Source organism: Lepidochelys kempii, chromosome 4 (genome assembly GCF_965140285.1).
Source record: "Lepidochelys kempii isolate rLepKem1 chromosome 4, rLepKem1.hap1, whole genome shotgun sequence".
Taxonomy (NCBI): Eukaryota; Metazoa; Chordata; order Testudines; family Cheloniidae; genus Lepidochelys; species Lepidochelys kempii.
The window spans coordinates 8,408,787-8,428,853 of record NC_136383.1 but is presented as its reverse complement, the minus strand read 5'-3'; the positions used below and the strand labels follow the sequence as shown (position 1 = coordinate 8,428,853).

Sequence of the window (20,067 nt, the reverse complement as noted above, 5' to 3'; positions counted from 1 at the left end):
ACTGGCAGGAAATGTGAAGAGCTTCCTGTTATGAATCCTGTCCGGTGAAGAACAAGTCTTCTCACCTAGTGGGTGTGGCCGCTCTGCCATGTGAGCCTGTCAATGTCAAACACAACTGAGTGCTGATTGGCAGCTTGTAGTCTCCTTGTTGTCTCTGTGCTCACATCTGCTTGGGGTTTTACTTGCATGCCGGTTCCTGCATGTTGCATTAAACCCACACGCTGCTGAGCACTCCACCACAAGCAGCTCCATGAAGCCTCTTCGCTTACCACCCTATTCTCCCTGCAACACCCAGCCGTGCGATGACTGTATGTACCAGCAGCATTCACGGTGCTTTCGAGACTTCAGTCGATCTCAAAGAGGTTACCAGGCCTACCGGGGCGTGCCGTGGGACCTTCAAAGGTAGGTGACGTGTTTAATCCTTCTGAGCAGGACTTGAGGGAGCAATGGTAGCAAGGGATGCTGTTTGTGGAGATTCTTTTGTTTACATTAAGATGCGCCTGAAGGACCTGGAGTGAGGCCATCAGTCATCTCCTCTCTTCCCCCGGTCCAAAAGCCAGTGGCTTAACCTCACTCCATCTCTCTCTGTGAGGATGCTTAGACAGAATGCGGCTCACGATTAGGGTGACCAGATAGCAAGTGTGAAAAATTGGGAGGAGAGTGGAGGGTGATGGGTGCCTATATCAGACAAAGCCCCAAATATCAGGACTGTGCCTACAAAATTCAGACATCCAGTCACCCTACTCATGATGGACCATTCTGAAATGTACAGATCCTCAGAGGAGAAGGGATTCACTGCAGGGGCAGCAGGAGGAGGCGTGGAAACTAACTGGAGGGTCACAGATTGAAAGTGCAAGATGGTGGAATGGTCTGGCTCAGTGGTTCTCAACCAGGGGTATGCAGAGTTCTTCCAGAGGATACATCAACTCACGTAGATATTTGCCTAGATTTACAATGGACAACATAAAAAGCACTAGCGAAGTCAGTACAAACTAAAATTTCATACACGCAATGACTTCATACTGCTCTGCATACTATACACTGAAATGTAAATACAATATTTATATTTATGTGGAAAAATGAGAAAGTCGGCAATTTATCAATAATGGTGTGCTGTGACACTTTTGTGTTTTTATGTCTGAGTTTGTAAGCAAGTAGTTTTTAAATGAGGTGAAAGATGGGGGTACACAAGACAAATCGGACTCCTGAAACCGAGAAGGTGTACCGAAGAGTTCTGTCAGGGTACAGTCGTCTGGAAAGGTTGAGAGCCACTGGTCGGGATAAAAGGGGGGGGTCGCGGTTTGGGGGGGGGTTCACGGGCTGGATGTGAGGGGAACCTGGAGTTTGATGTGTGGGTGGGGCTCATGGGCGGGATGACTGGGAGAGTTGGGGTTTGATGGGGGAGTTGGATCGTGGGCTGGAAAAGCAAATTCAAGTGGAAATCCTTAGCCAGACTTACCTAGACCTGAAAGCTTTGGATTTCATTTAGAAATGTATGGTGGCTGAGGCTGTTCCCTTATATTTCCCCTAACTTAGTTGGCCGCTCTTGCCCCCAAACTGAACAGCTTAAGGTGCCTTTTTTTAAGGGTAAAGCTTCTGAGGCATGAGTCCTGTATTTTTGCCTGTGTGACTCTAATTGCTCAGGGACAGACTGTGATACCCTTTCCCTGAATAGCACTGTACTCCACAAGTGATCCCACTGAAATTGTCAATGAAACTATTATCTCCAGGGAGTAGTTTATTATGGAGTTAAAAGAATAAGGCCCTGATCCTGCAATGCCATTGCATTGCAACTTGGAGGGGTCTAATTTAGTAAGACATTTTACTGTTGGTGAACTTTAACATTATTTTAAATTTACTGCTGATTATAATCTGTCCCTGGAAACTTGAAACAAAAAAAAATCTTGGTTCTGGATTGGTGAAATTTATTCTTTAAATGCACTGAAACTTTTTTTAAGATTGTACAAAATATGGCATTGACTTTGCAAAACAATACAAAGGAAAAGAACTAGTTCACCCTATGTCCTTCCCAACCGTAGCAGCACCCTTTCCAGCTTTTTATCTGTAACAGAATATGCATATATTCAGCTACTTCGCTTTGCATTTCAATGTGGAAACGGAGCACCAGTGCGATCTTGCACAGTTTGTCTCTACACGAGCTGCTGTAGTATATTTAAAGCAGTACAGCCCTCCTATTGTCAATGCAGTTATACTGGTATAAAGGTGCTTATATTGATATAGCTTATTCCTTTAAGAGACAGGAAATATATAATACTGGTATTAGGGGCTTTTTATATTGATAAAACTACATCCATGCTAGGGGTCGTAACAATGTAACTATTTCAGTCTAAGAAAAAAATATCATACCCCTAACCAAAATAGTCATGCCAGTACAAAAACTGCATAGACCAGGCACGAGTAAAGTGTGTAGAATCATAGAATCATAGAATATCAGGGTTGGAAGGGACCCCAGAAGGTCATCTAGTCCAACCCCCTGCTCAAAGCAGGACCAATTCCCAGTTAAATCATCCCAGCCAGGGCTTTGTCAAGCCTGACCTTAAAAACCTCTAAGGAAGGAGATTCTACCACCTCCCTAGGTAACGCATTCCAGTGTTTCACCACCCTCTTAGTGAAAAAGTTTTTCCTAATATCCAATCTAAACCTCCCCCACTGCAACTTGAGACCATTACTCCTCGTTCTGTCATCTGTGTAGCCTCCTTCTGACTGGAAAGGAAGCTTGCTATTTGGAGAACATGTAAAAGAATTGCATCACTTATCCCGCAAATACGGGGCAAATCTCCGAATTAAATCGTTGTAGATCTTGGAAGCAAGGGAGTACACTAGCTTGACTTCTCAGAAGGCTCATCTCACGAAAGACATTTCTAAGTGCCCTGCACAGAACCCCATCCTGGCTGATGCTCACCGTACGGCAATGACTTCAGAGTGGCTGCATGGCTCTAACTGATCACAGAGTTTGGCCCACTCTGCATACTTTTCAACAACCTCAGTCCTTGCAAGGATCCCTTGGGAATTCAAACTTGTTTTGGAACTAGAACAGCCATGAGCTGTTGGACCCGCAGCACCTGCCTTATCTCCGTAATACAGCAATCCCATTATTCCTTACTGAAAACACATTGCGGCAAACCTGGGCAGGAAATAGAAATCAAAACCTTCAGGGTGTTGGTGATGCTGAAAACAACAGCTAATGACTCTGTTGTTCATTCGAAAGCAGCATAGAAGCATTTCAATGATGGCTGAATCAGCATTGGCTCTTGTTTCTACATGAGCAGTTGGGTTTGTTTGTATTTTTTATAAAGCAGGGTCTGAACCAGACACTGCCAGCTTTAGGGAAGTTGGATCCTTATTCAAATTTAGCAGCTGTTGCCTTTCTCTGTAATTGATCCAAGGTCCCAGTTCAATCCATTTCCCCCTAAATTTTGGGAAAGTTCAAATCTAGGTCCCTGATCCAGCAAAGGACACTTAGATACATACTTAATCTGAAGTCTTTGAGTACTGTAATGTGGTTTTAGATGGGCATATTGCAATTTGGAGACGATTGCATTACAAGTAACATATTTTGGTTTCATGTTGTCAAAGTGTTGCCATAACCAACAGCGAGTTTAAAAGACATGACAGCACACACAAAAATTCAGTGGGACCACTTGTGTGGTTAAAGTTAAAGAAGTGAGCTGTAGCTCACGAAAGCTTATGCTCAAATAAATTGGTTAGTCTCTAAGGTGCCACAAGTCCTCCTTTTCTTTTTGCGAATACAGACTAACACGGCTGTTACTCTGAAACCTATGTACTGAAGGTTTTTTCCCCTGGATTGGGGCTCTGTAGGTGAATCTGAGCTTTGCAGGTTTTTGGGCACAGCTATAATTGTAATGCTGAAGCTACATAGTGTTCAATCACTGTCATTATCCTGTTCAGTGGTGCATCTTTTTAGAAGATTTCAAAGCTAATCTGGGAGCAAGCACTTGGAAAGACTGTGCAGGGAGCAAGCCTGCAACAGAAAAGGACCCCTGTTGGTCTTGTTCATGTTTGATCCCTTTGTGGTCTGTAATCCGAATGCAGCCTGGAGCGAATGGAGGCATCCATAGCTCCCATGGGAGACTGGTCCAAATGCCATGGTGATGTAAACAGCAGGGTTAGTTACACCCGTTGCACTGAAAAATGGGTGTAGGTGGTGAAGTACTGTAACACATTCATTTGGCATTCAGCAGGTGAGCAAAATGAGTGTAAATTGCAGGCCGATGGGGGCGGAGGGGGGGGCGTGTGTAGCAGGAAAAGCAGCTAACGTCAGGCTGTAGAATATAACGTACCTCCACACCCTGCTTTAACTTACCCCACCCCTTCCCAAAACACTCCTGAGGCCAGCGCCAGCCCTGGTGTCCGTGCGTACAAGTCTCATTGACTCTAATCAGACTTGAAACTGGTTATTAAAGGGGCTAAACAATGGTCCCCAGGCAACACCAAGCCAGATCCTGATCCCACTGAAATCCAGGTAAAACCCCTTGTGATTTCAATGGGACCATGATTTGATTCTTGCAGAGTTAGTGAAAGTTATGTTCTTTTGCCACTTTCACCCATTTTCTGACCAGTTTATGCTTGAGATATCACCCAGACCGTCAAGTAGGCTGATGCAGCATGAGGGTCGGTATCTCCAGATCTTCAGAGGATGCAGTATCTTGAACTCTGCATTGCTTATGGGGAAACTTAAGGAGGAACTCTTCAGTGAGAGGTGACTTCATCTCAAGTCCTAATGCAGATTGTTTTAACAACTAGAAATGTGGCCAAGAGGGGCCCCCCACTATAGAATCTTAGAGATGTAGGGCTCGAAGGGACCTCAAGAAGTCATCAAGTCCAGCCTGCTGAGGCAGGGCCAAGTCAACCTTGACCATCCCTGACAGGTGTTTGTCCAACCTGTTCTTAACCTTCCAATGATGGGGATTCCACAACTTCCCTTGGAAGCCTGTCCAGAATTTAACTACCCTTATAGTTAGAAAGTATTTCCTAATATCTAACCTAAGTCTTCTTTGGTGCAGATTAAGCCCATTACTTTTTGGCCGAACTGCAGAGGACATAGAGAACAAATATACACTGTCCTCTTCATAATAGCCTTAACAGATCTGAAAGCTATAAGGTCTCCCCACACTCTTCTTTACTCAAGACTAAACATGCTCAGGTTTTTTAAACTTTTTCTCATAGGTCAGGTTTTCTACCTTTAATCATTTTGATACTCTTTTCTGGACTTTCTCCAATTTGTCCACCTCTCTCCTAAATTGTGGTGCCCAGAACTGGGCACAGTACTCCAGTTGAGGCCTCACCAGTGTCAAGTAGACCAGGACAATTACCTCCCGTGTCTTACATACAACATTTCTTCTAATACACCCAGAATGATATTAGCTTTTTTTGCAACTGCATCACACTGTTGACTCGTATTCAATTTGTGATCCACTATAACCCTCAGATTCTTTTCAGGACTACTGCCAGTTGTACTCTCCACTCAATTACCTAAGTCATTAATAAAAATATTGGCTAGGACCAGACCCAGGAGTGACCCCATGGGGCACCACTAGATATATCCTTTCATTTTGATAGCACTCAAAGGACCAATGGTTTACTACCTGTCAACCAGGTTTGCATTCACCTTCTAATAATTTTATCTAGACCACATTTCACTAGTTTGCTTATGATAATGCCATGTAAGACTGTGTCAAAAGCCTTACTAAAATCAAGATCTGTCATGTCAACTGCTTTCCTCCTATTCACTAAGCCAACCCTGTCAAAGAAGGAAATTAGGTTGGCGTAATTTGTTCTTGACAATTCCATGCTAACTATTCCTTATAACCCTATGATCCTCTAGGTGCTTACAAACTGATGGTTTAATAATTTGTTCCAGTACCTTTCCAGTGTTGAATTTAGGTTGATTGGTCTATAATACCTTGGGTCCTCTTTGTTCCCATTTTTAAAGATAGGTATTATGTTTGCCCTATCTCACTGCCAACTCTTGCGATTTTATTGCAAGTCTCATGATATTTGGTGTCTTTATTAGAGCTCCTGCTCCTGGAGTTATGTGAGCCTCTTGGCTTTCATTTAAAAGAGGTAGTAGGTTTCTAGAACTCTGGACCGTGAAGAGAAACTTGAAAATGTGACCCAGGCGAGCCCTAAAGGCTTAATACCCAGAAAGCAAATGGAAAGAACCCATTTCTGTTTTTCCTAAACTCTCCTGATTTTTAAGGCCTGACTCAGGCTTTTTGGCTGTTTGGGGTGGCAGCACGGCCCTGGAGCATTTTGTCTGGGACGGGGAGGTCGCTGGGGAAATTACAGGTTGGGATTCTTGGTACATTTACTGATAGGCAGGGGATGTTTTTCCCCCTTTGCTTTTCAGAGTTCACCAGTTGGCCACCAAACCGAAATTTTTCGAGCCCTGGAAGAGCGCTCTAATCGCCGTGGCTGCAGCGATGGCGTTGGCCATCACCATCGGCCTCCTGGTGTATTTTTTGGCCTATGGTAAGTATTGCGTGTATTTTCACTGTTTGGGCATGTAGTATGGTGCAGCTCCCTCGGGTTCAGGTGCTTTGCATGTTACTGGGAGCCAGTGTTTCCATCAACAGAATTAAAACTCCTCTAGGGGGAGTAACCACCACCGTCTACATCTCCTGCTTCTTTCCCCCTTCAGCAATCGCTGCTCAGTGCTGCCTCCTGCTACAGGGGCTAGCAAGTGTCGCTGTCGCTCTTGTCTCTCGCTCATGTCTTGTACTCTTTTCAGATCCTTCTGCTAAACCCACCTCTGCTGTGATGCCTGCACATCACTGCCATGTGGCGTTGGTTTGCCAAGTGACCAGCTGAGCTTTCTGAGAAACTATCCATTCTATTCTGACTCTCCCACCCGGCCTGTCTGTCTGGTCCATCTGTTGTGTCCTGTCTCATTCAGACTGTGAGCTCTTCTTTTGCTATGTGCCTGTACAGTGCCTGGCTCAATGGGACCCTGATCCTTGAGTGGGGTTCCTAAGCACCACTGTAACACACGCAATTTTGGGCAAGCCCTGGAGGGAGGGCAGGGTGCCAGAACGATATTTCTTGCCCATGCTCTGGCGCTGTGGGGGGCTGAATATGAACGGCTGCTTGTTGCCGGAGAGGTTGATGGGGATACCCTTCTGGGGAATTGGATGATCTTTCCCCCTTTGTTACAGCTCTGCTCGACCCAAATGGCAGGGTCAACCCCCATTCCTGTTCTGTTCAACAGGAAACTTTTATCCACCACTGCCAGCTCTTGGACTGCTGCTGTCTGAATGGCATTCATGCAGATGGAGACCTGCCCACTCTTGGGCCATCAAATGTTTTTGCAGGAGACCCCAGAGTGGTCTGAGCCAGCCCTGGATGGGCTGTAAGGCAAGTATTACCCATTCCTTTTCTTTCCTTTCAGATCAGAAGCTATTCTATTACAATGGCAACTTTAAAGTCACCAGTATCCAGTACAGCGATGGCCTGGCCAGTCAATCCTCAGGAGAGTTTAGAGACCAGAGTGGAAGGATCGAGAGACTGGTATGTCAGGATTTCTCTCTCCTTCCCTGCCTTTATAAACTTATCATTGAACATGCAGGGGATGATTAACGTGAAATCAGAATGATGTGCTGTTATGCCACAAACCTCTGACTCCTGTCCCCTGAGCTCCAGGGCTGGCCTGTGTCAGGGTTTGCTTATCTCTGACAACCGCCAAGTTGGCCAACACACTGTGGATTCAACCAGGCATGTCCAGAGCTAGAAGCATGAGCTGCCACAGCTTGAGCTAAAGCTTGTGGGTGGAGCGGGAACAGACTCAGAACCTTGACAGACTTGGCAGGTAGACCTAGCTTCTGCCACTGACCTGCTGTGTGACTGGACATGACACTAAACTGGGAGGAGAGGTAGATATGCTGGAGGGTAGGGGTAGGATACAGAGGGCCCTAGACAAATCAGAGGATTGGGCCAAAAGAAATCTGATGAGGTTCAACAAGGACGAGTGCAGAGTTCTGCACTTAGGATGGAAGAATCCCATGCACCGCTACAAACTAGGGATCGAATGGCTCGGCAGCAGTTCTGCAGAAAAAGACCTAGGGGTTACAGTGGACGAGAAGCTGGATATGAGTCAACAGTGTGCCCTTGTTGCCAAGAAGGCCAATGGCATTTTGGGATGTATACGTAGGGGCATTGCCAGCAGATCGAGGGATGTGATCGTTCCCCTCTATTCGACATTGGTGAGGCCTCATCTGGAGTACTGTGTCCGGTTTTGGGCCCCACACTACAAGAAGGATGTGGGAAACACTGGAAAATGTCCAGTGGAGGGCAACAAAAATGATTAGGGGACTGGAACACATGACTTATGAGGAGAGGCTGAGGGAACTGGGATTCTTTAGTCTGCGGAAGAGAAGAATGAGGGGGGATTTGATAACTGCTTTCAACTATGTGAAAGGGGGTTCCAAAGAGGATGGATCTAGACTGTTCTCAGTGGTAGCAGATGACAGAACGAGGAGTAATGGTCTCAAGTTGCAGTGGGGGAGGTTTAGGTTGGATATTAGGAAAAACTTTTTCACTCGGAGGGTGGTGAAGCACTGGAATGGGTTAGCTAGGGAGGTGGTGGAATCTCCTTCCTTAGAAGTTTTTAAGGTCAGGCTTGACAAAGCCCTGGCTGGGATGATTTAGTTGGGGATTGGTCCTGCTTTGAGGAGGGGGTTGGACTAGATGACCTCCTAAGGTCTCTTCCAACCCTGATATTCTATGACATAAGCCACTTCCCTTGCCACTCTGACTCTCTCTCGTCGATTTAGATGAGATCGTTGGGACTGGACCTCTACTGCAATCGGAATGAAAATACACTTGAGTTTCAGTCTCCTTCCTGCTCCCTTTAGTAATTCAACAAGTCCCCTGGTTGGGTCAGCAAGCCACCTAATCTTGATCCCATTTGCTGTTTATGATTCTCTCCGTAGGGGAAAAAATTGTATTACAGTGTCTGGGCCTGCAAGGTGCCGAGAGCCCTAGCTGTCAACGACGGCTTTGCTGGGAGCTGAGGGCACCCAGCCCCCGGCAGCATTGAGCCCTTTTTCAGTCCCTTTGGTATGCTGCACTGGGTAACAACTCTATTGATAGCACGGGATAGGCATGAGTTGACTGGCTATCCCTCATAGAGGAGCTATGGAAATAGATATGTACTGCACCTGGAAGAGAAAATAAGAAAGGAAATTACACTTCTCTGCCGGTGATAATTGCAGAGTTCAATCCTTTGCAGCAATAAGCAAGCAATTGTGCTCATGTCTTTTATTCCTCACGACATGATGCTTGTCTCTCTCACCTTCTGTTCAGTGACCTTGCCTAGCTGTTCACACCAGGGCAATCAGCACTTCCCACTCTCCCAGCACTACTCAGTCATTTACTGAGGGCTGTGCAACATAGTCACTTCACTTCAACACGTAAACTATAGAAAGCATCCTGCCTTAGGAGACAGAGTCCTGGCTTGGGAGTCCTGGGTTGTATTCCTGGCTCTGCCAATGACCAGCTCAACTGTATGACCTTGTCTGAGTCACTGCTCTTCTCCGTGCGTCTATTTTCCCCTTCCACCCTGTGTCTGTCTTGAGACCTGAGATTGCAAGTGTTTCAATGTGAGAACTGTCTCTTACTCTGTGTTTGTACAGCACCTTGCACAACCGGCCTTGAATTTAGTTGGGGCTTCAGATGCTACTGTAAACACCTACAAACGTGTGGGGATTTCAAATGTGTGAGAATCAGAGAATTTGGTGGAGGGGGAAAAATCCTCCACAAATTGAAAGAATAATGTTGTTTCCTGGATTAATTTTATTTGATACGCAATGCGTTCATAGTTAGATGTATTATCGAATGAACAGTATTCGTGCTGCTCTAATAAAGACCCCGAGGAGTACACCGGCTTTCCTGGAGCCACTCCTACGATCTTCTCTCCCAAGAGCTGTCCTTGCCCCATAGGTGAACTTCTCTGCAGGTGGCTTGAGCTCCCCATCTCCCTTGGACCTGACTCGCTCCATGGTGCACTCTTGTCCATTGCCACAGAAACGTTACCAGTTGTAAAACATCGATCACCTTGTTTTCTAGCTCTCACCAACGAAAAAAATTGTACCATTTCTTCTTCCCCTCCTCCTTTTTCTCTTAACCTCAGCTGGCCTATCCAAAAAGGATGAATGGAATGTATTCAGACTACCTTTTTAAAATTGCCCTTGGCAATTTAGAAAACAACTCAGTATATAAATGAATAATGATAGACTCTTAGTGGATCTAATCCTGCCCCTTCATGAAACCAATGGCAAAACTCCAGCTGACGTAACTGAGAGAAAGATCAAGGCTGACTGTGGTATTTGAAGGAGTTCCTCTACTCTGGGGCAGTTCTAGGAAAAACATTTCCACTACTCATGAGATTCCTCCTAATTCAGCCCAATCTGCTCCAGACAATTCAAAGCATTCTTATTAATTGGCAGTTTGCTCAACTTGCCACCATTTCAATCCAAAGGATTTTCACCTGTTTGTTAAAACCCAGCTTCCTGTCCCTTTGTGGTTGTTCCTGCTTCCTAATTTATCTGGATTTATTCGAATCCCTCTGGGTTCAATGTTTTAACAGCCCTAAGCCTCCCCATTGCCATTAATCACAGGGATGCTCTGTAGATAAATGCAGTACGTTTCATAATGATAAACATGGTGACCAAAAGTGAATCATCCCTAACAATCTGATACACTCAAACCACCTGTTGTGCAACTCCTGGCAGTCTCTCCCCGCTCCGATCCTTGTCTGAATAGGCTTCCTTTGTCCATACTCAGAACAGGTCACAGACGAGTTGTGTTTAGAGAGCTGGTGGAATATTTTGGACCCCCACTCCAATACCTTCCCTGGGAGCAGCTGCGTACACATTTGTACTCAGTGCAGCTTCAGCATGGGACACTGACACTGCAAGTATGAATAACGCTTCCTGCTTCCTTATCTCCTTGAAGACCGACGGGAAGGTTGGAAATCATGCCAGAGTGCTGATAAGTTTGGTGCACTGATCAGCACCCCACAACTGACTGGAATGTCTGGCAAACATATTCCCGGGATGATGCTGGGAGCTGGAGGAAATGGGGAAGGAGATAATGAAAGGTTTCTGCTTCCCGGCTTGCTTACCCCGAGTGGACCTTAGAGTTCCCTTAGACCTCTCTGAGAGAGCAAGATGTTAGCCTGGGGTCCTGATCCAATCTCTGCTCAGGTTGCGCTGTTCTGGCTAGCTTGAAAAGTTATCTTCCCTTCCCACCCTAAAATACACTCAATCAGATCTTCTCCTCCTGTATGTGGTATCTAGGGAGCCCAGGTGCATGGACAGGGGGTTCATGATTTCCGGATGCCCCCCACTCCCAAGCTTATTTTATAGTGGGTCCCCTTACAACCCAGCTGATCTCCTCTTAGACTCCTCAGAGAACATTTCTTCTCTGCTGGCTTTTCTGCCTCCACTCCCTGGAAACCAACAGTTCCTACCTTTCCCCATGTCAGATTTTTAGTTCGGTTTCTGCTGCCCCCACCAAATCAATCTGTTTTCCCTTAGTCCTCCCAGAGGCCAGCTTCCCATCCCGCTCAATAATAACCTCAGTGGGGGTGCACAGCCATAGCGCCAGCCCCATCTGTACCCTGATCCAGCCACCGAAGGGCTGCACATCTGTAGTGATTACCGTGGCTCACCCTGGTAAGGATCCCTCAGCTCTCCGCGCAGTGGCTTAGCTGGGTGACCTCCACCTCTAGAGGGGGCACTGCAGAGCCCCAAGTATGATGAGGACTGCACGGGTGGGGCTTTCCTTTTGAGAGGGCTTGAAAATCCCCACTTTCAGATTCCTCCTCCTCTGCCACGGGCCTGGCCAGGTCCGTCCCTTCATGGCCTCCTGCATTAAATTTAAACCCCTCCTCCAGCCTTGTCCCGTCCCTTATCTCCCACAACTCTCCTGCCGGGGTGTGGTGTTTAGCCAGCTCCTGGCTGGGTGGGCTGCGGTGGTGGAGGTGGCAGTGTGGCTCCAGAGCAAACTGTGCGGCCGAAGGAGAAGTGTGGAGAGGCCAGATCTCTGCACAAATGCCCCAAGAGCTGTGGGGTGGAACTGGATTTCCCCAAGAAATCTCCGTCTCTGAAGGTTTGCAGGTCTGCCCCTTCTTCCTTCATGATAATCTGAAAACCACCCCCATTTCCCATCCCGGCACTGACTGAGTGTCAGCAGGGGGGTATATGAATCAGTGCATCATGTATAAAACTTGTAGGTCTCCTTTCAGATGGAAGGTGCTAGATGCATAGATATGAAGGCCAGAAGGGACTATGATGATCATCTAGTCTGACCTCCTGTAAAACACAGGCCACGGGATTTCAGCCAGTTACTTTTGAACCTAGCCCATATCTTGAGGTTGATCAAGAGCATCTTCTTTACAAAGACATCTAATCTTGAATTAGACTTCAAGTGGTGGAGAATCCACCACTTCGTTAAGTATAGACGTTGAGGATAGGCTTACTTCAATGAATATCACTCTTGAAATATAATACTTGAGTATGTCTGAGGACAAATAATGTGGGTTTGCAGATAATACCTTGTCAGAGCATCAAATCCAGTTACTTCTCTACCAAATATTGTAAAGGCATTTAAAAACCATAATTTTCCGTTGTTTTTAAAAATTTAGAAAGGCAATAAGAAAAGTATTGTAGAGCATGCTATACAAATAACTTTTATTGTCAATGGGAAATTATTACAAAATGGATTGTGGGGAAAATGGTCAGTTTTGAAATGAACTACACTGAAGTGGCTGTTTTGGAACTGGTTATATCCAAGGATTTCCGGATTAGATTACCAGGATGATGTGGGACAGATTCTGTCCTCATTTACACCCGTGCTACTTGATTAGAGGGACATGTTTAACTGTGACAAGGTGGGTGAGATAATATCTTGTATTGGACCAACTTCTGTTAGTGAAAGAGACAAGCTTTTGAGCTACACAGAGTTCTTCCAGTCCAGAAAAGGTACTCCAAGCAGCACAGTTAAATACAAGGTGGAACAGATTGTTTAGCATAGGTAGTTAATACAATACTAAGGGTTCATTCAAGGTGGAGTGGCCCATTGACGCCTCTGCAGTCATATGGGAGGGAAAAAAGGGGGTGGTGGTTAATGGATTACAGATTGTTGTAATAAGTCATACATCTGGTGTCTCTGTTCAGTCCATGATTTTTAGTGTCTAGCAGAATTATGAATTTAAGTGCCCAGGCTCGTCTTTTGAAAGTGTTGTGGAGGTTTCCTTTGAGGATGAGGACTGAGAGGTCAGATAGAGAGTGATTGCGCCGTGAAAAGTGTCCACCCACAGATGACAGGGTGTTTTTGTCTTTTATCGTTTTCCTGTGTGAGTTCATTCGAGAGTGTAGTGATTGTCTGGTTTCAACCACATAGTTGTTGTTGTTAAGGCATTGAGTGCACTGGATGAGGTACACCATGTGTTGTGATAGGCATGTGTAGGACTCATGGATCTTGAAAGCTGTGTTGTGGGGGGTGTTGATCATTGTAGTAGTGGAAATATGTCTGCAGGTTTTGCGTCTGTTGTTCTGGAAGGGTCTAGTGCTGCTTTGAGTTGGCGTGGCCTGGTTTGTGTGGAGCTTGCTTCTGATAATGAGCTTGGAGAGGCTGGGAGGTTGGTTGCAGGCCAGAAGAGGGAGTTCAGGAAAGATTTCGTTCAGGATGGGGTCCCCACTTTACATGGGTTGTAGCTGTTTGATACCCTGTATGGATTCTAGTGTGAGGTGGTAGGTGACAAGTAGGGGTGTGCAGTCGGAGGGAGGGGGGTTATTTCTGTATTTAGCAGGTTCCCTTGGGGTATTTGGGTGGCCTGTTCCTTGAATCGATTTACTTCTCGGGTGGAGTGTTCTTGTTTGGGGAAGGCAGTTTTCTGCCAGCCAACCAGGATGAGGGTGGTCTAGCCTAGTGTCCAGAGCAGGCAGCAGGCCAAGTGGCTGGAGCCAGAGCTGTAGTCAGAGCTGTAGCCAGAGCCAGGGTCAAGACCAGAAGTCAGGAACTGGATATAAGAGCCAGGGGTCGAGCCAGAGTCCATAGTCAGGAGCCAGAGGCGAGGTTCAAAACCAGAGGTCAGGAACTTGAGCAAGCAGGGTAGCAGGCAAGGAAGGGTTCAAGGCAGGGACGGGACAGAGGCAAGGCTGGGTGCAAGGCAGGATCAGATAGGAATAAGGTAGAGCAGGAGCAAGCACGCTGGTGGGCATGAGTGTTGAGAAGCTAGCGAGCTGCTGCTGTAGCTGGCTTAAGAACCAGCCTGCTGGCCTCGGAAGCCAATGAGGTTCTGGGGTTATCAGGCAGCTGTTGCAGGCCAGCTGTACTGACGAGGCTGCTTGGAAACTAGCTCTGCTGCAGGCCCCAATTCCTGATAGTTTTGAGTGTGTTATGGTGTGTATCCTGGACTCTCTCCTTGGAGCATGTTCTGTGGTGTCTGAGTGCCTGGCCGTAGGTAACAGATTTCTCGGTGTGTTTGGGGTGGTTCCTGGATCTATGAAGGTAGGTGTGGTGATCCGTGGGTTTCTGTGTATAGTTGTCTGTAGGGTTCCATTGTTGAAGCTGATCGTGGTGTCCAGGAAGTTTATGCTAGCGTGGGAGTGTTCCAGAGAGAGTTTAATGGATGGGTGGCGGTTTCTGAAGTTGTGGCAATCTGAGGGAGTTTGTCATCCATCCAGAGGATGAAAATATCATCAACTTATCTCAAGTATATCATCGGTTTTGTGGTGCGTTTGTCCAGCCATTCTTCTTCAAGGCAGCCCATGAAGAGGTTGGCATACTGGGGAGGTGTCCTAGCACCCATGGTTGTTCCCATGGCTTGGACAAAGTGTTTGTTGTTGAATGTAAAATTGTTGTGGGTGAAGATTGAAATGGATGAATCTGGCAATGTGTTTGGGATGGCTCTCAGAGGGTTGTCCATTGTCTTGTAAATATTACAGTCAGGCAGCTATGCTGTCACTGTGAGGGATGTTGGTGTATAGAGAAGTGACATCCATGGTGGCAAGGACGGTTTTCTGAGGTTAATGTTGCAGAGTTTATGGAGGAAGTCAGTTGTGTCCTGGAGGAACCTGGCCCTTTGTGTGGTGAGTGGTTTGAGGATGGTTCCTATGCGTCCTGATATTCCTTTAGTAAGAGTGCTATGGCCAGATATGATGGTTCTGCCCGGGTTCCCTTGTTTATGTATCTTGTGAAGTATATAGAAGGTCTTTAGGGTGCATTCATGGAGGATGAGATTGTAAAGTTTCTATTGGAGTTGTTTGGGGAAATATTTGATGATATCCTCAACTTTTTGGGTAAACTCTGGTGTGGGGTCTTCTTTGAGTTCTTTATACTGTAGTAGCTGGAGTCAGAGAATTGTTGGTTGGTCTTAACAGTTGAGGACTATGATGGCACCCCCTTTGTCTGCTGGTTTGATCACTCTCTGGTGGTGAGATTTCAGGGACTGTATGGCTGTCCTCTTGGTGGTGAAGAGATTTTGGTGGATGTGAGTTTAAAGATTTTTACAGTCAGGTTTTTTCCTGAAGCAATCAATATAATGATCAAGCATGTGGTTTCATCTACTCTACGGTATCCAGTCAGATTATTTTTTTTCTTATGATAGTTAGTGGGGACCTGGTAATTGTGAGTGGTGTCATTTTTGTGAAAGAATTCTTTGAGGCAGAGTCTGTGGAAGAATTCTTAAGAACATAAGAACGGCCATACTGGGTCAGACCAACAGTCCATCCAGTCCAGTATCCTGTCTTCCGACAGTGGCTAATGCCAGGTGCTCCAGAGGGAATGAAAAGAAAGGTAATCATCAAATAATCCATCTCCCCCTGTTGCCCATTCCCAGCTTCTGGCAAACAGAGGCTAGGGACATCATACCAGCCCATCATGGCTAATAGTCATTGATGGACCTACCCTCCATGAACGTATCTAGTTCTTCTTTGAACTCTGGTATAGTCTTGGCCTTCACAACATCCCCTGGCAAGGAGTTCCACAGGTTGACTGTGTGTTGTGTGAAGAAATACTTTTTTATTTGTTTTAAACCTGCTGCCTATTAATTTCATTTGGTGACCTCTAGTTCTTGTGTTATGAAAAGGAGTAAATAACACTTCCTTATTTACTTTCTCCATAACAATCATGATTTTATACACCTCTATCGTGTCTCCCCTTAGTTGTCTCTTTTCCAAGCTAAAAAGTCCTACTTTTATTAATCTCTCCTCATATGGAAGCTGTTCCATATCCCTAATCATTTTTGTTACCCTTTTCCAATTCCAATATATCTTTTTTGAGATGGAGTGAGCACATCTGCGCGCAGTATTCAAAATCGATTTATATAGAGGTAATATGATATTTTGTCTTACTATCTATCCTTTTCCTAATGATTCCCAACATTCTGTTCACTTTTTTTGACTGCCACTGTACATTGAGACGATGTTTTCAGAGAGCTATCCACAGTGACACCAAAATCTCTTTCTTGAGTGGTAACAGCTAATTTAGACCCCATCATTTTATATGTATCATTGGGATTATGTTTTCCAATGTGTATTACTTTGCACGTATCAACATTGAATTTCATCTGCCATTTTGTTACCCAGTCACCCAGTTTTGTGAGATCTTTGTAACTCTTCTCAGTCTGCTTTGCGCTTAACTATCTTGAGTAGTTTTGCATCCTCTGCAAATTTTGACCCCTCACTGTTTACTCCTTTTTCCAGATCATTTATGAATATGTTGAATAGGACTGGTCCCAGTACAGACCCCTAGGGGACACCACTATTTATCTCTCTCCAATCTGAAGACTGACCATTTGTTCCTACCCTTTGTTTCCTATCTTTTAACCAGTTACCGATCCATGAGAGGCCTTTCTCTCTTATCCCATGACTGCTTATTTGTTTAAGAGCCTTTGGTGAGGGACCTGGTCAAAGATTTTCTGAAAGTTCAAGTACACTATATCCACTGGATCCCCTTTGTCCACATGCTTGTTGATCCTCTCAAAGAATTCTAATAGATTTGTGAGGCGTGAATTCCTTTTACAAAAGCAATGTTGACTCTTCCGCAACAAATCCTGTTCCTCCATGTATCTGATACTATAATTTAACCAGTTTACCCGGTACTGAAGTCAGGCTTATCAGCCTGTAATTAGCAGAATCACCTCTGGAGCCTTTTTAAAAAATTAGTGTCACATTAGCTATCCTTCAGTCATCTGTTACAGTAGGTTATTTAAATGATAGATTACATACCACAGTTAGTAGTCCTGCAAATTCATATTTGAGTTCCTTCAATACTTTTGGGTGCCACCTGGTCCTGGTGACTTATTCCTGTTTAATTGATCAATTTGTTCCCAAACCTCCTCCACTGACACCTCAATATAGGACAGTTCCTTAGATTTGTCATCTAAAAAGAATGCCTCAGGTGTGAAGACTGATGCAAATAATTCATTCAGCTTCTCCATAATGACCTTATCTTCCTTGAGTGCTCCTTTAGCTCTCGAACATCAAGTGGCCTCTCTGGCTGTTTGGCTGACTTCCTGCTTCTGATGTAATTTTAAAAAAAATGTTGCTGTTAGTTTTTAAGTCTTTGGCTAATTGCTCTTCAGATTCTTTTTTGGCCTGTCTGATTATATTTTTATACTTGAGTTAATGCAATGACTAAACAGCTAGTTCTATTTATTAGATCCATTTATAAGGTACCCATCAATCTGGTATAGGGTTCACTTTACATAGCATGGATTATGAGCCATTAACAATCCCAAATTTAGGGCCATATGGTGGCGTGATTGTTAATTTTTTTATGCAGTCCTTACTCTGGCAAAGTCTAATTCAACTGAATGACCATGAGGACTAAGTAAAATAAACAACCTGTGGTGTTTAGATGCTGCATGTAATTATTAGAACTGGGAGCACTGACTGCTGGGACTCTGAAAGGACAGGAAATAGGAAGGATGGGGGGAAGTTGAGGAGGCGGAGTGAGAGCTACCGAGGGTGCAGCAGCAGCTTGGTAAAGAGGTTTCCACTCTAAAAATAAAGTCCTGTTGAAGTTTGTTAGTACCTTGCCCGGTTTCTACAAAGTTTTGGCGATGAGGATGGATCTTCTGCCTCTGAACCCACCTGCACCCTTTCTGCAAAGCCCAGGTGAGCCTCCAATTGCTTTTACTGTCTGAATCCATATGTTTGAAACTTACCTGCTTGCAATCACTGCTACAGAGATTTCTGAAGTAAGAAAGTATGCTCTGCTAATCCACTGCCTTGGAGCAGAAGGGCAGTGTATATTTTACACTTTTCCCCTTGCAGATGATAAATATGAGACTGCACTCACTGCATTAAAGAACTTTTTTGTGCCAAAAGTGAATGTAGATAAATAAATAAATCGCTACAGATTTAAATGTAAATGTACAGATTTAAATCGCTACAGATTTCAGATGTAAATAAATCGCTACAGATTTCGCCAGCGTGAGCAGAAAATGGGGGAGACTATAATGCAGTATAGTGCTTCCCTGAGGAGTCTGTAACTGGTGACTTTGGGAATATGGCAGATGAGGAGATTAGAAACCAGCTCATTGAGAAAACAACCATGCTTAGTGTAAGAGAACGCTTACTTCTAGAACCACAATTTACACTAGAAAAAGCAATAACCATTGCTACTCATATTGAGTCAGCTACAGCTAAAGCCAAAACAATGAGCATGGATCCAGGAGGCACAGTCCAGGCTGTGACTTCGTTGCAGAAAAGACTGGGAAGAGCAGGATAACATATTGCTAGATTGTCTGCAAGACTACTCTCTTTCAATTATGAACTGGAATATAAGCCTGGAAACCAAAATGTGGTAGCTGATGGCCTTTCTCTCCTGCCTTTGCCTTCACCAGATGGTCCACTGGAGGATGAGGACATAGTAGTTGCACTTATTACAAGCGCTCTCACTGCAGTTACAAAAGAACAATTTCAAGCCGCTTGTTCAGCATGCCCAATTCAACAAAAACTATGGGAATTTCTGACAAAGAGATGGCCTAGTAACCCTAAAAACCTTGACCCAGTTTCGTTGCCTTATTTTAGAGTTCGGGGTGAACTTTCTTTGCTCAATGGCTGTGTGCTACAAGGTACACACACTTGTGCCAGAAGAATTACAGTCAAAACTCCTACACCTGGCACACGATACTCATCAAGGAATTGTCAGAACCAAACAGTGACTACGGGATCTGTATTGGTGGCCAGGGATGGACTCTCAAACTGAAGCACTCATAAAATCCTGTGTCACTTGCCAAATGCATGATAAGACAGCAGTGACATGTACCCCTCCATTACAGCCTGTTCCTCTTCCTGAATCTGCATGGGAAAAAGTGACAATTGACATTGTAGGACCCTTTGATACTGCTCCAAGTGACTGCCGTTATGCATCCGATGAAGTGAGCTGTAGCTCACGAAAGCTCATGCTCAAATAAATTGGTTAGTCTCTAAGGTGCCACAAGTACTCCTTTTCTTTTTGCGATTACAGACTAACACAGCTGTTACTCTGAAACCTGCCGTTATACCATCACTTTAATAGACTATTTCAGTAAATGGCCTGAGGGAGCGTTTACATCGCAAATCTCTTCTGCTACAGTAATTAAGTTCCTCTCTTCAGTTTTTAGCAGGGAAGGTAACCCCAAAGAAGTGGTTTCAGATAATGGTAGTCAATTTACTTCCCTGGAGTTTGAAACTTTTCTCGCAGAGAGGGACATTTTACACAGAAGGTCATCCCTATATTACCCTCAAGCCAATGGGGAAATCGAACAGTTTAACAGAAGTTTGAAAGAGAGTTTGCAAACGGCTAAACTGGAAGGGCGATTGTGGATAACCTTCACTACTGATTTCTTGCAAGCATACCGGGCTACACGACATGCCACAATGCAAAGATCACCCACAGTTACTGCATGGGAAACAGATGAATACTAAACTGAACATTGCTGGATTGTTAAAGGCACAACCTGATGCCCCAACCGATGTGAGGAAAAACAGTTGAACAGAACCAAGCAAAGTCTAAGGCTTTCACAGACAAGTG

The 20,067-nt window shown here is 45.0% G+C and overlaps 1 protein-coding gene across 1 annotated transcript in view; it reads left to right on the top strand.

Moving 5' to 3' along the window:
* The first annotated feature begins 250 nt into the window (after positions 1-250).
* LOC140909917 (transmembrane protease serine 11C) overlaps positions 251-20,067 on the top strand; it is a 60,279-nt gene continuing 40,462 nt past the window's right edge. The window contains exons 1-3 of the mRNA XM_073340007.1: positions 251-402; positions 6,392-6,513; positions 7,430-7,548. Coding sequence (XP_073196108.1) covers positions 251-402; positions 6,392-6,513; positions 7,430-7,548 — 393 coding nt within the window. The remainder of the gene's footprint in view (positions 403-6,391; positions 6,514-7,429; positions 7,549-20,067) is intronic.